This window comes from Toxorhynchites rutilus, chromosome 3 (assembly GCF_029784135.1).
Source record: "Toxorhynchites rutilus septentrionalis strain SRP chromosome 3, ASM2978413v1, whole genome shotgun sequence".
NCBI classification, from domain to species: Eukaryota; Metazoa; Arthropoda; class Insecta; order Diptera; family Culicidae; genus Toxorhynchites; species Toxorhynchites rutilus.
In genome coordinates, this window is record NC_073746.1 from 14966463 (window position 1) to 14982375 (window position 15913).

General features: G+C 36.0%; 1 protein-coding gene across 5 annotated transcripts in view; it reads right to left on the minus strand.

The window, feature by feature from the left end:
- The window catches only part of LOC129775895 (lateral signaling target protein 2 homolog), a 389728-nt gene that overhangs the window by 110392 nt on the left and 263423 nt on the right, over window positions 1–15913 (minus strand). For all 5 annotated transcript variants that reach the window (XM_055781116.1, XM_055781115.1, XM_055781117.1 and 2 more), the window contains one exon: window positions 8078–9391. In XM_055781116.1, coding sequence (XP_055637091.1) covers window positions 8078–9391 — 1314 coding nt within the window. The remainder of the gene's footprint in view (window positions 1–8077; window positions 9392–15913) is intronic.

The window sequence follows — 15913 nt, forward strand, 5'->3', positions numbered from 1 at the left end:
CGGGAAAAGAGTTCTGTTCAAAGGGTTCTGGAAGAATGGGCACGAGCCGCTCCGGTGTGTCTAGAAGTGAGTTCGTGAAGAAAAAGGGTCATCGAGTGGATGTGTTTTTACAACGTGTTTATAGTTTATCAATTTATCCGTCCATTAGAAACAATAATGGAATTATAATTCCGTTCGCCAGTATGGGGGGAAGGGTTGACAACAGAAGGTCGGCAGTTGCGGCGTTGGGAAGGCGGAGTTCTCGCTCGAATCATGATGGACTGAAATTGGGTAATAAAATAATGAATTAGAGGTTCAGTTCAACATAACAGAAATGTGAATGTATGCAGAAATTCCATGCCAATCCGATGTAGTGGTTCTCAGATTTTCGTGAAAAGTGGTAATTTTGTTCTTTATCACAAAACATTAGACCCGTATTTTTATTTTTTTTCGTTAGGGTGTCCATTTTAATTTTGGAGTGCTTCGAAAAATCAATTATTTCCACTTTTTTCCCAAAAATGACTTTTTTTTTAAATTCATAACTTTTGACCCACTGAAACGTTTTAGATGATCGACATATCAAACTGAAGCTTATTATTAGCATTTTTTGAAAAAAATATTACTTTTGGGGGTAAAAAAAATTGTTTTCGCTCTCGTAATTATTGATTTAGTCAGTTTTTCATAGTTTTCTCAGTTAAAGATAGAGGGCTCTATATTTTTTTATATTTTTTCTGGAAAGCTGAGGATTTTTTACATACCGTATCTCGATATCAGAGAAGCAATTTTTTTCGTTTTTGAGATATGGTTTTTCAAATTTAACATGTTTTAAGTCTTCGATCAATATTCCTGTGTGACTAGACTAGACCTATGCGACTAGAATCCAGTCTTCCCACACGTTTGGTATTTTTTCAAAGAAGGTTAGCTTATTGGCTTCAATTTAATATATCGATAATCTAAATCGGTTCAGTAGTTCAAATGTTATAATTTTTTTCAAAAAAAGTTATTTTTTGATAAAAGGGTAAAAATGATTTTTTGGATCATCGGTTAACTTTCAAAAATCATATCTCACAAACGAAAAAAAGTAGCATCTCTGTATCGAGATATGTTATGTAAAAAATCCTCTGCTTTGAAGGAAAAATATAAAAAAATATGGTGCCCTCTAATCCAGAGCCATGAAAACAACAAAAAACAACTACAATCAATAATTGCAAGTTCAATATTATACAAAAGACTATACAAAAGACTAGCTCATTGGCTTCAATTTGATATGTTGTTTGAATTTAAAAGTTATGAATTTTTGAAAAAAGACATTTTTTGGAACAGAAATGATTTTTCGGACCACCCTAAAATGGAAATGGTCACCCTAACGAAAAAATAAAAAATACGGGTCTAATATTTTGCAATAAAGAACAAAACTGCCACTTTTCACGAAAATCTGAGAACCACTATATCGGTTTGGCATGGAATGGCTGTATATTAGGATGCCAATGAATGTATGGAAAAAAATCTACACTAAGATTTCAAAAAGTTACCCTTTACAAAATGCTCAGCATCTCGAAAAAACACCCTACGCCGAATTTCAGCTCAATCGGATTTAAGGAAGAGTGACGCAAAGTGCTCAAAGTTTGAGTTTTTTGAAAATCGAAAAATCATCCAAGGAAATCGGGGTTTTCGAAAAAAAAAATTTTATGCCAAATGTCTTGAAATTGCATAAAACGTCGAGGTCTAGTGTCATATTGAGAAAAAAAATTGTCAAAAATCGGCACTCTGGGTTTTTTTTTCGGAGTACGAAACGAAAAGTATGGTTTTGAGTGCCAATAAAAATAGTTCTCTCGAATTTCTATTCGAAACTTGCTACGAAATGTAGGTTTGCAAGATAATATACCCTATGCAAAATATTATAAAAAATAGATAATATACCCTATGCTCATTCGGACTTCATTTACGGGTGTCACAGACGTTAAAATTTGAGTTTGTTGAAAACCGAAAAATCACCGGAAATTGGGGTTTAAAAAAAAAATGATGACAAATGTCTTAAAATTGCAAGACACGTCGAGATTTACAGGTATCTCAAAAAAAATTTTTCCTAGCGGAATATAACGACCAAGTGCCAGAAAAAAAAATTTTTTTTTGACAAAAAAAATTCGAGATAACTGTAAATCTCGACAAGTAATGCAATTTTAAGACATTTGGCATCAAAAATTTTTTTTCGATAACCCCGATTTCCATTACTCCCCTTGGGTGATTTTTCGATTTTCAAAAAACTCAGACTTTAACCGCTTCGGGCCACTTTCCCTTAAGTCCGATTGAGCTGATATTTTGCATAGAATGTTTTTTCGAGGTGGTGAACAATTTTTATGGGGTGACTGTTTGAAATTCGAGATGACCGTTTTCATTGACACCCTGCTGTATATATACATTAATATATTTTCAATTTGTGTTGATTTCGATCAACTTCGCTTTTCAGAGATACGACGACCGGCATGAACATATCTACGCCTACAAATAAAAGTTGAACTTCTGCTAATATGTGTTTCCGATGTTACATTCATTCACTCCACATTATTTTAGCTCACAGACATAATCAATAATAAAATTCACCAGAATGAGTATTACTGTTGCTGATGCTACGACACTGTTGAAAACTGCGACAACATTTCTTTGCTTTGGGTTTTATTAAAGTATCATTTTTGATGTCATGTCACTATCCTAAATTCATAATGTAGTGGCAAGTCAACATCGTACCAAAAAACGAAAATTTTGCAATTTTTCCTACATTGCGCCATATTTTATTGTTCATTCGGAATTTCTTCCGGAGGGTCTAACGGCCAATAAAGAGTGTCATTACCTTGGAGTTATGAGACGTTTGAGAGGGAAAATTTGTCGCAAACGGCCAGGACTTGTGGAAGGATAACACATGGATTTTGCACCTCGATAATGCTCCAGCTCATCGATCGATCATTGTCACCGAATTTTTGACCAAAAATATGATTGAAAAAGCACCGTACTCTCCAGGTATGGCCCCGTGTGTGACTTCGCCCATTCGCTGCGTGAATTGAAGGCAATCCCTGAATACAGATATAAAACAAGCTTCGATTATTGGATTATTCTTTGGGAAAAGTGTAGGAGAAATCATGGTAAAGTCGACATCCCTTGATTTGTCCAATTAGAAACAATATTTTGCAAATTTTCCGATGTCATTACTGTCATTACGTATCCAGACACCCTACAGCTGTGGAAGTCGACAACAAAAATTTCGCCAGTGTAATTCAAGTGGTTTAGTCGTAAATTTTAGGGAAATTCGATACTTTTTATTATCTTAGGTCATCTTAGCTCAATATATTTTGTTAGACTGTAGATACTTTGTTGCTTATCTATACTCAAAAACATTGTTTTAAAATTTCGATTCCATTCGGGGTAGTACCGACACTTTCAGTTAGGGTAAAACCGACACGTTGTTTGTGTTTCACAGGTGTCAGTAAAATGGTAAAACGCACCCTTCTGCAACTATTCCCTCCCCCACCTAAAAGTGTCCATATAGTATTTGGATTACCTATTAGTAGTTATTGTAGCAAGTATTCAGTGTCGCCTTTACTCCCACAGGGCGTCGATCTTACCCACGCTCAAAATTATTTCACATAAAAACAACAATTTTTGTATTCTATCAGAATTCGAGTTCTGCTCAAAAAATAATCAGCAGAATGGTTGATTAGAATGGTTCACTTCCGTATTGCAATTGTGAATGGATGCATGCGGAATTAAAATTTATTAACCGTTTAAACGCAGCGAAAATTTTGTGAGCATATGTCAAAAATGCGGATGAGTTTGGGTATATTTATATGGACTGATGGATGAGTGAAGAAATCATCGTAAAATGAATGAGCATCGAATCTAGATTTTTTCCAATTTGAAATTAGAATCTGCGTGGACACTTTGGGAAAATTGGGAAAAGATTTAAGAGTCTGTAGAAATAATTAGTTCATTCCTTGGTGAATGAAAAACCGTTTTCCATTGATGTAATTACTGATCTCGAGTCACAATATAAAATAATGCTGTGACTGTTCCTTTCAAAGTCAGATTACCTGAAGTACATCAAGAATAGTAGAGGTCCAATTATACTTCCTTGAGGTATGCCAATATTCATTTGCTCTTTGCTCAGCGTGCTTTTAGCATAATTAAGGGTTAAATATTGTTGTCTGCCGGAGAGATAACTACTGACGAGGTCGTTCGCTATCCCATTCCATAAATATTCAGCATTTCTAGGGATATTTTGTAATCTATCGTGTCGAATGCCTTCCTGAGAACTAGAAGCATACCACCAACAACCATTTCATGATCTATTCCATCAATTAGCTCAACTACATGCTCAGTGATGGTAGTTAAGGTGCTACACCTACGTCTAAATCCATACTGAAACATGTAGAGAATATTATCGTTATTAGAAAAATCGAGCTATCGATTCACAAGCAGTCCCACAAATATACTGGTACAACTCTAGCAACCTTCAAGCAATGTAGGTGGCTTTCGGTTGACTATATTATATTGAGCATTTGTGAGCAAATGTTAAAAAAGGCAATAGATTTTCTCTTGTTGTTCGTGTTTTCTATTATTTACTTTTTAAACCCAAAACAAAACTTAAGACCAACATAAAAATCAGCCGGCCGTTGGATCGACCATCTCCGATTTTTTTAAAAACTTGATCAAACACTTTGTTTTTTTTTTGTATATTTTTATTGGTAAACTATTGGTTTACTGATTTACTTGTAAATGTGAAATATAGGTTTTCATCAATGAGGTACATATAGAGGTGGAGCAGTAGGCGAAGTATATCTGTATTGGCAAGCAAAATATCGTGTCGTAATTATTTGCATTCAATATTGCATTTATATGGAAGAAACAAAACAATGTTGAAATTTCTCACGATTGCATGATAATTTAAGCCAAAATTCTCATGAAATCATTCAACTGTTTGTTTTTTAACAGATGACGATTGTATCGTGGCTTATTACGATTATTTATGTGGTAAAAAGGTCCAGACAGCCATCGTATACTTAGTTCTTGAAATCAGTAACATTTTCGGTGAAATTTTGATTGATTGCCGATTATTTCCTCACAACATACACGCCGACACTGAATGCCTTCAAAACACCTACTTCGTAACGTTAATATAATGAAAGTTTGTTTGTTTCTATGAACGTGGGGGAGTGAAAATGGCACATGGAAATATCACTTTTATTCGTCTTTTTCGACGTGATTCCACAAATATTCACCGCACACTATCACATTAGCCTCATATTCTGCGAGAATGCTAAAAAAAATGTACGTTTTTAATTGATAAATTACTTCCTGAAAATAGCATTTTCACATGGATGAGGTGGGCAATCAAAGATAAACACATCGACTGACGTCACTATTTGAGAAATAGTTATGGCAGCGCATGCTATGTCGCTCGAAAAATCACCATCTTCATAACCTTTTTTCCAGGACATTGGGTTTTCATATAGAATCGCATGCAGACTTCATTTTCGATGTTACTTTTCTTAAATGGTTACAATTTCATAAATTTTCAAAAAATCTCCATTTTGGTTAGTTTACCACAACACCACTATACGTCAAACTTTGGAAGGGGTTTAAAAGGGGTCAATAAAAATATACAACAAATAAGATAAGATATAAAAGTTTTTAAATATTCAATTCCAATTTTGAGTAAGATCATTCAACATTGTATTTAAAATGTTACTTTTGCTATATAGTTCATTTATTTTTTCAACACCGTTGTCGAACATCACATTTGAAACAGACATCTGGATTTTCAGTTACGGTTTTTTTTAAAAAAAAAGATCAATGATTTTGAATACGCCTTCGTCAAAAATCAGTCTCAGCTGAAATTAGTCATATGATAATGAAAATTGTAATTTTGGGTATCTTCCATAATATGTACAAATCATATGTACCAAGGTCGCGTCAAAATTTCCTGTTTTCGGCTGATTTATGACTAATTTTCATAATTTTCTTACTTTTTTTTAATTTTCTAAATTTACATAATTTGCTCATTTTTCTTAATTTTTTTAATTTACTTTATTTTCTTAATTTTTTAATATTCTTATTTTTTAAATTTTCTTAATTTTCTAAATTTTCTTATTTTTTTTAATTTTCTCGATTTTCTCAATTTTCTTAATTTTCTTAATTTTCTTAATTTTCTTAATTTTCTTAATTTTCTTAATTTTCTTAATTTTCTTAATTTTATTAATTTTATTAATTTTCGTATTTTTCTTAATTTTATTAATTTTATTAATTTTCCTAGTTTTCTTAGTCATCTAACAAAAATTAATTTCCTTCAATTTCCCTGTTTTCTTAATTTTCTTATTTTTTCCAATTCTCTCAACTCTCCTAATTCTGTAAATTATGTTAATTCTGTAAATTCTGTAAATTCTGTTGATTCTTTTCATTCTTTTAATTATTTTTTTAAATTCTCTTCATTTTCTTAATTCTCTCAATCTTCTCAATTCTCTTAATTTTATTATTTCTATTATTTCTCTTGATTCTTTTGATTATCTTATATCTCTTATTTGTCATAATGCTCTTAATTCTCTTCGTTCTCTCAATTCTCTTAATTCTTAACTCTCTCTAATTCTCTATTTATGTAAAAGACGCTTTTGATTGTCATAAATCATAATTGATGGCCAAATCGGTAAAATCGCTTATATGTGTACATTCCTAATTTTTTGCGAAGAAATGTTTTTGAATTATCAGTTTTATTTTTGGAACCCTGTGACAACAATTGTAATATGTATGAAATGTTGCTCAATATTGGAAAATTGTTATCTATTTCCAAAGTTCACACGATCGTAACATATGGTAACGATGAAGGGCTTCGACTTTTTTGCAAATGCCACACTAAACACAGGTACATTTATTAACATGTCCTTACAACATCTTTACATCCCACCACCCCTATCGAAAACTGTGTGACCTTCCCACTCAAAAAGGGTCGCCCGGAAAAATTCATCTGCTTAAGCACCAAACATATTCTTCCGTAAAAGCCTTCTCAATGTGACTGAGTATGAGTGTGCGTGTGTCACTCCAAGATGTCGTCACAATTTATTTCACTCTAAATCATCTCCTTCTCCGAGTTAGCCGGGATCTTTTCAGGCTAACCGACTCTCGAGGGTGCCTTGGGGCTCTTTCGACCGGTCCACCGGCCCGGACCGGTGGTGGATGGTAATTTCCTTAAAAATTGAGACATTTTCCTCTTCCCCTCTTCTTGTGGACGCACCGGACACCGGATTTCGCTTTCATCATGTTTATTGCATGTGATTTATATTCGCAGGGCATTGTCAGGTTTTGTTTTCTTTTTTTTTTGCCTCGAGAGCTTATGGGATATGTAAACTTCCGGCGAGTTGGGCTGCGGGTCGGGGGTGGTCGTAAATTTCGAATCAATCACGGCACAAATCAACCCTTCAGATTCGATTAGAGTCGTCCGTCCGCTGTCGACTCGGGGCGAGCGAACTACACGGCCGAACAATGCGAAACAGAATGCGGAAGTTGTGAGGATTTGAATTTAAATTGTTTTCTCTTGTGCTTCATCTGTTCGGCTCAGCCATTGCAGTCATTGAAGCGTTGGAGGGGTTTTTTGTTTGTGACAGCCATCCAGGGGGAGGGGACGATGTAAAATCGGACTTTAAAACGATGCGATTGGGCCGAAAAAGGGGCAGAGGGTAATCAGACAAGGGTTTGATCCCCTCTCGCATTAGCATATCGTTGAGTTATCTTGATGGTAAATGGCATCTTGGAAGCTGGCTTTGAATAATGTATGAATGCGCACAATATGGTGAATCTGTTGATTTAATCGTTGCGCTTGATTGAACTCTCTCTCTCTGTCAATTCTCCCACCGACTGGTCAACACGGTAGACTTGCCGCGGGGAAAAAACTGTCTGGCTGACACATATTAATACTCCTCCCAAATGTGGACGAAGCATCCGCGGCGAACCGAGCGCCACGTCGCCTTTGGGGGTGCGCTGCCGTGTGAAATAATCAACTCACGGGCGGCAAAATGAGCGAAAATGAGTAGTAAAAAGTAATTTTTTATGAACTCACCAGGTGATGATGACTTTAGCCGAGTTAGATTTAGCTCCTTCGCTGCTTGGATGGCGCTCGACTCGTGGCCCACTGCTGCTGCGATTGCTGCAGATGATAGTGATGATGATGATGGGGCTGCACCACCATTGCCACCCATGCAGTCATCATCATCATCGCCTTCGATGCCGTTGTCGTCTTCGTCCTCATCATCATCATCATCATCACCGTCATTGTTGTTATTAGCGTTGTTGCTGTTGTGGTTATCGTTATCACCCGGTTCTGACCGATTTGGTGATGGATGCTGCGCGAGATGCTGCGTCTGCGACTGTTCTGTCAGGGAATGGTGGGCGAGATGATGCTGGTGATGGTGCTGATGATGATGATGGCGATGGTGAAGATGCTGATGATGGTTGGTATGTGGCTCAAGTTCATCTCGCTGTTCGGTTTTGAGCGGCGGACAAGGCTGGGAACCGGAGCCCGCCGTTGCCGATTTGGTCTGGGTCTGCGGATGCTGCGGCTGCATCACTGCTGGTGATGGCGGCGGCAGCGTATTGAAATTCAACTCACGTTCTTCGGAGGCTCTTTGATGTCTTTGATGTTGATATGATGACACCGTTACTGCTGCTGCTGCTGCCGCTAACGTAGACGGATTTGTGTCCACCGGCGGAAGCATGGACACCGAGGACGAACAGAGCGTCGGGGATGCAGGATGGGGATGATGATGATGCAGAGCTAGCGGGAGATGAACGGGTCTTTGATGGTGATGGTGGTGCTGTTGTTGGTGGTGTAGAAGATGATGCTGCTGGTGCTGCTGCTGATGAGGATGAGGATGGTGATGGGAATGATGCGGAGGATGATGTGCGAAATGAGGTGGTGGCGATCGAGTGGTTTGATTTTGTTTCGCGCTCCGTTCGTCAAGGTTCAGCTCGGAATCGGATTCATCTTTCTCTTTTTTGATCGCGTGCATCAATGGACTGAGAGCGGATGACGATGGTCCGCTTGTTGTCGGTGGAATCCCCAGCGGATTCGGTCCTAACGGGAAGCCTCCGAATGAACTCGATGGCATGCCTTCCAGCATGCTTCTTTTGAGCAGCAAATTGCTCTCGTTCAGCAGCCCAAGGCTCGGATTCTGCAGCATCATATCCCGAATGGACAGCAGATTGTTTGGGATTGTGTGCTGTGAAATCGATGTCGAGGTAGGTAGATTCAATGATGTCATCCCCAATCCACCTGGCGGCATACCGGGTGGCATCAGGGGCTGCTGTTGGCCAAGGCTCTGTGTCATCCCCACCGGATGATGCCATTGTGCCTCGTTGCTTAGCCAAATTTTTCCTGAAAATTAGATAAACCAAAAAGACAATTTTAATTTTCATTCAGTCTAATGTCCCATTCCAGTGTGATGTGCCAACGTTTTGACTCACTGGAAACAGATTTTTTTTCTCGTTTTTATGTGTAAATCAAACGATTTCCAAAAAGTAAAGGAAAATTGAGAAAATTTCCTACAAAAATCATCAGCTGGAGAATATTTTACAGTTGAATTCGCTTGTTGCTAGTCCAATACTTTTGTGACGTGACTTTTTGCGGTTTTCGATTTTTAAATAATATTTTTTTTTATTCAAAATATATGTTTTTTTATAAAGGCTCATATGGCGTCAGCCGGGGCCGGGAGCTCAATAATTCGGCAATGTTTGCTTACAACTGTGTTAGTAATATGTAACCGATTACTCGCGGCTGGCTCTAGGTTAGTATTACAAGAAACATTAATGTTGTATTTCACGAATTTCTAACTAACTCATAGAAATTCGTAAAATACAACATTAAAATGCAAAATTTACAAAAAATTATGTATTTTACGAATTTCTAATCAACTCTGAGATGACAACTCTGAGATGATGCTGCCAACTGGCCGTTGGTCATCTCAGGCAGCGATGTGGGTCTAAACACATCGGTCTTTTAAGCAAGTTTGCATACTTGAAATATTCCAAAGAATTGGACTACTGTTGAAAAGGGGCAAAAAAATTGTCTAGTTTTTTTTCACAAAAAATGACTCAAAAACTATAATACCTTCAAAATTCGGGACAAAAGATGAAATGTAGGAAATTGTTTGAATTTTCATTGAAAAATACTTTTTATTCTTTAATTTCGCTGAAAAAAAAATAATTTTAAAAAATTATATGAATAGCTCTAGAAATAGAATACAAATATAGAAATAGAAATTATATGAATAGCCCATCCAATTCAAAACAAGTCGTCCATACATCGGAAGATGGGCACTCTTAAAGGGAAAAAGTATTCGAGAAAAATTAATTTTAATTTTCAAAATATTTGTTTTCATTGAATTTTTGCTTCAAAAATTTGTTTGATAATTTTTAATGAAAACATAAATAATTTTCTACATCTCATTCTTCGACTAAAGTTTTGTAAGTCTGAAGATTTTTTTTTGTGCGAAGTATTTTGAAGCTTTGATTTTGTTTTCAATAATCTTAATTTCAAAACTATAAGATCTACAAAATGTCGTTTGAAGAATGAAATGTAGGAAATTATTTCGGTTTTCATTGAAAAAATATCAAACAAATAAAAAACATCATTGAAAAAAATATTTTCGCAATTAAAATTCATTTTTCTCGTAAACATGTATTTTTAAAATTTTGAAAAAATAGATACGAAAAGTTTTTCTGATAACAATTTTTCCGTGTATTCTTTGGAAAATTACTACAGTCAATTCTCCCTAACTCGATATCCAAGGGACCATCGAGTTAGGGAGGTATCGAGATACAGAACATTTTTTCATATATTTTTTTATGTCACAAATTGCAAATATATGATGTTAGGGTAAGTGTCCCAATATTAGGGCTTAAAAATATGACCCAATTAGGAATAAACCAATTATGATACATGGGGTTTACTATAATTGGTACCATTGCGTATACAGGATATTACTATAATTGATTTGTTTTTGTGCATTAGTACATTTACTAATACGCATGTACTATTATACATTTTTTTTCTCAAATTTTAATATAAATTTAAAATACATAGGATGTTTGTTTAGTAGGCCAATTTTATTGTAAAATGGAATTAGAAATGGAAAAGGAACTAGGTTAACAAAGAAAATATTAATTATGTATGTAATTCAAACTAAATTATAACGATCACGCAGGAACTGTTAAAACACAAAGAAATGTTCAAATAGTTTCACGGGAACATTTTCAGTTGATTGCAATATTTCGGACATATTCTTTAGGTTCGATTTAACGTTCGAAGGTGTAATTTCAAAACAATCAGCTGAAACTTCCTGAACCTCCTCTAACTCCATAGGACTACTATTTTCAACGTTTTTTTCAGCTTCTTCAACACTTTCCAGTATATCGGTATCAGTCATTAGATCACAGCAAATCACGTTTTGATCCATTTCGTAATATTCATCAAATGACGATGAACAATCGAATGGTACTGCACTGTCGACAGCAGCAAGCTCACGACGCATTAATTCTGCCAGCGGAATATCATCATCATCATTTATTGAAAATCCGGCTTTCCTGAAGCAATTTTGAACAGTCTCAGATTTAACCTTGTTTATCCAAGAGCGTGAAAGTAATTCAATTGCATCCAATACCGATATATCTGAAGGGTCCTAGAGTATATTTGAATACAGTATGAGTGCTGAATAACATGAATGTAAAAAGGAAAAAAATACCGTTGTATCCTCCATTTCTAGCAGTCTTCGTTTTACTAATTCATGGCGATAGTACTGTTTCAGGTTCTTGATTATGCCCAAGTCCAGCGGCTGAACTACTGAAGTAGAGTTTGGTGGAAAAAACTACAAATTTATCGATTTAAGCTTTGGTTGGAGAGATTTTGGGTGCGCCGTACAATTATCAACGAACATGACCACCTTTGAGGAGAAAGAGATATAAGTATGATACATTCCCATTACACATAATTCCCGAATCAATACCTTTCTATTTTCTTTGGAAAATCTTTCGTCAAGTTGCATAATCCATTTCTCAAAAAGAATAGAGGTCATCCAGGCCTTGGTGTTACTCTCGTATATCACTGGTAATGATTTCTTCTTTTTGAAACACCGTGGGTTTTAACTTTTTCCAATGACCAGCAATGGTAGTTTATCGCTTCCGTCCATGTGGGTTGCACACATGACTGTCAGACGTTGTTTCGAATATTTTCCTCCGTGGCAAGTTTCTGATCGAAATGCAAATGTTTTGTCTGGCAAACATCTGTAGAAAAGTCCTGTTTCGTCTGCATTGTAGATATCACGTGCATCATACTCGGCGATTATACTGGGTAGGGTTTGCGAAATCCAGTTGTCCGTTACACTGAGATCTACACTTGCACTCTCGCCACATAGCTTCCGAAATGTCATCTTTTGCTGTTTTAAAAAATTACTTAGCCATCCAGAACTTCCTGTAAAATTGGGAATTCCCAGTTTCTGGGCAAATTCGCAAGCCTTCTCCCGAAGAATAGAACCTGAGACAGGTAAATTATTCTCTCTGGCTTGATTGACAAAAATTTCCATTGACCGTTCCAGCTTCTCGTTCCCAACCAACCTTATATGCTTTTTGTCCACATTCAATTTTCCCATCCGATGCCATTTTTCCTTTTGCTTGAATAGTGTTGACACCGTACTTTGTGCAATACTGAAATCTTTTGCAACTTCAGACACCTTTCGCCCATACTTTTCGACCTGCTCGATGATGCTCAAACGTTGCGCTATGGTTAGCGTTTTAATCGTTCGCTTGAAAGGTTTTCCCTGGTTTTCCATACTTGAAAAAAAAAATCTTTGATAATACGAACACTTCGTCTTCACTTTCAAGAGCAATTGAAATGACAGCTAGAAACGCACAAAAACAAGTACGCGAAAATCAATCGAGTTAGCGAGGTAAAAATCCATGGAAAAATGAAACAAAGCCCATCGAGTAAGAGAGGCATCGAGTAAGGGAGGTATCGAGTTAGGGAGAAAAGAATGCATGTAAAATCAAAGGTGCCATGAAATTCATCGAGTTAGGGAAAATATCGAGTTACAGAACATCGAGTAAGGGAGAGTTGACTGTATTAATGTTTAACTCGTAACATTTTTGTGTATGAATTATTGCGATTTACATGTTTCGAAAACTTTTTACTAATCAAAAACACGTGAAGAAAATTTTAAACACGAGAATTTACACACAAAAATTTTACGAGTAAACCATTATTTTTTCAAGAAACTTCATACAATAATGTCTTATATTCCAGAAACTATAAAAGATATAAAGTTGACGTTCTCGACGAATGTTCATATTTTAAGAGGATCTAAAACTATGCCGAGTAAGTAATATAATTAAAGTAAAATAAGGATTAGTAATTAAAATAAGGATTAAAATAAGGGTTAGTAATTTTTTCTTATAAAAAAATTAGTTTTTTTTAGAAAAACTTTTTCTCTGTAAAATTTCCCATCTTCCAATGTATGGACGACTTGTTGGAAATTGTAGAGCTATTAATATATTGTTTTCAGAATAAAAAAAAAATAATTTTTCAAATATATTTTCTTCACAAAGCGTTGTCACGTCACGAAATCAATAAAGTGTGTCAAATATGAATTTTTTTTATGTTAGTTATTATCCTGAATACTTTTCATTTTCCTCTGGGATCCTATTCCAAAAGTCCATCCTATAGGGGGAGGCGGTCCTAACCCGACCGGTGGACCTGGTGGTGGAGGAATTTTTATGTGATTCGATGCGATCAGGACGATGTCGTGATTATGTCTACAATTCATGGTCAAGTGTACACGAAGGTAGATAGCGAACGATCGCAATTCCTACGATACAATATACAGAAGCGACGTGAGAAAAAATACATTCACTTGCAAGATGCTGTCATGAGCAACGCCGGGACAGCCTTCGCTCGCTATTGGCAGGCTTGAATACAATGCATCGTCATGACAGCACGTGTGTTCCAGCAAAAAATAAAACCTCCAATGACCTTTATTACAATAATACGCGGTTGAATGACAACTGAATTGTTCAAACATTTTAGTTTCGTTAGAGGGTTAGAAAACGTTCTGAGGTGTGATTTTCCCGGAAATCCTTGATTCGTCTACATATCATATACTCACCCTTATTCTGAAGTCTGATCGAGTCTGAATTGTCCTGACAGATCGCAATTTTACATTCCGTAATTCGTTCGCGTCAAGTTCCATCGAGTAGTGTAAAGGTAGCAGACTTGGCACACAATTCGACAACATTAAGCTTTGAGTTCCATTTCTGTGGAGCGAAAATGGTAACGGATTTTCGGGTGGAATAAACAAATATGCGTTCTATGTGGTAGCGTAACACATTCTTTGCAAGTGGGGAAAAACTTGAGCCGAAATTGTGTCTGACAACGATTTTATATTATGGATACAGTTTTGGTGGAAATTTATATTTAAATTAGGATCAGGAATATGTCTCCTAAGCATTCAAATAACATCGAGTAATATTTTTCATCCAAGTTTCAACAATCCCAAATTCTGATGGAAAATTAATTTGCTTTACAAATACGAATGTATTATTTTGACGTTTGTTTTGTGTCAAGGAAGGGTTGCCGGATTTCAGAATGCAAATGTTGACCAATTAGTTTCCGGAATATGTTTGATTAGTATTATCACAAATATAAATTGACCATGGTTCATCTGAAATGTGTATCCCCTTGCATGGCAGATAGAAAATGTAATATAGGATCACAAACGCAGGCGGATCTTCTATCTTCTATATATATATATATAAAAATGAATTTCTGTCTGTCTGTCTGATTCTTATGGACTCGGAAACTACTGAACCGATCAACATGAAAATTGGTATGTAGGGGTTTTTGGGGTCGGGGAAGGTTTTTCGTGATAGTTTGAGACCCCTCCCCCCTCTCTAAGGGGGGGGGGGGGGGGGGGTGGTGGTCTGCCATACAAATGAAACACAAATTTCTGCATTACTCTAGAATTATTCAAGCAAATGAAACCAAATTGGGCATATTGAGGTATTAGGGTGCAATAAATGTTTCTATGGTGGTTAGATTCTCCAACCCCCTCTCTAAGGGGGGGGCTGCCATACAAATGAAACACAAATTTCTGCATTACTCGAGAACTAATCAAGCACAATTTGGGAAGTGATGGTTTTTGGGTACGAGAAATGTTTCTATGATGGTATGACACCCCTCCAAACATGACAATTGAAAATTTTCGGAAAACTCTGAAGGAAAAAGGGAAAATTCGGAGAATTAAATTCCCATATGTTCTACAATTACATAGTGACAAGTGCTGTTAGTCCATTTGATGTTCGCGCTAACGAAATTGATCTTTGTTCGAAACTGGAAATGGATTTTAATGTGATGAAACGCATCCCTATATCTTCTTCTATCAATACCAAAAAAAGGATTGCCGGATGTCAAAAAACAAATTTTGGGCGGGACGAAAGTCCGCTAGTATCCACTATATCAACGAAGAAATACTGATAATGGTCTGGAAGTAATGTGACTGTGTTTCTAATTCATAATACCGATGTGAATACTACTCGATTGTTCGACGATCGGCGAAATAATGCACTTCGATAATGGTCGGTACATCAGCTCCAATGAAGTTCTCTGGTGTATCTTTAATTAACCCATTCATAAACGGGACCCACAAGCTATAAATGTGACCGCCCAATGACAATGCATACCGTCATTTAGGGCAGCATAAACATCATTTCGTTTAAATCATTTCATTCGTTCTATTAGATAGATCACAATCGATTAATTTTATAGATCGTTAAAACATACAAATATACTTAAAATACATTAGTTATTTTTTATATAACTACAAAAATATTCACTAGAAAAAAATTATGTTGC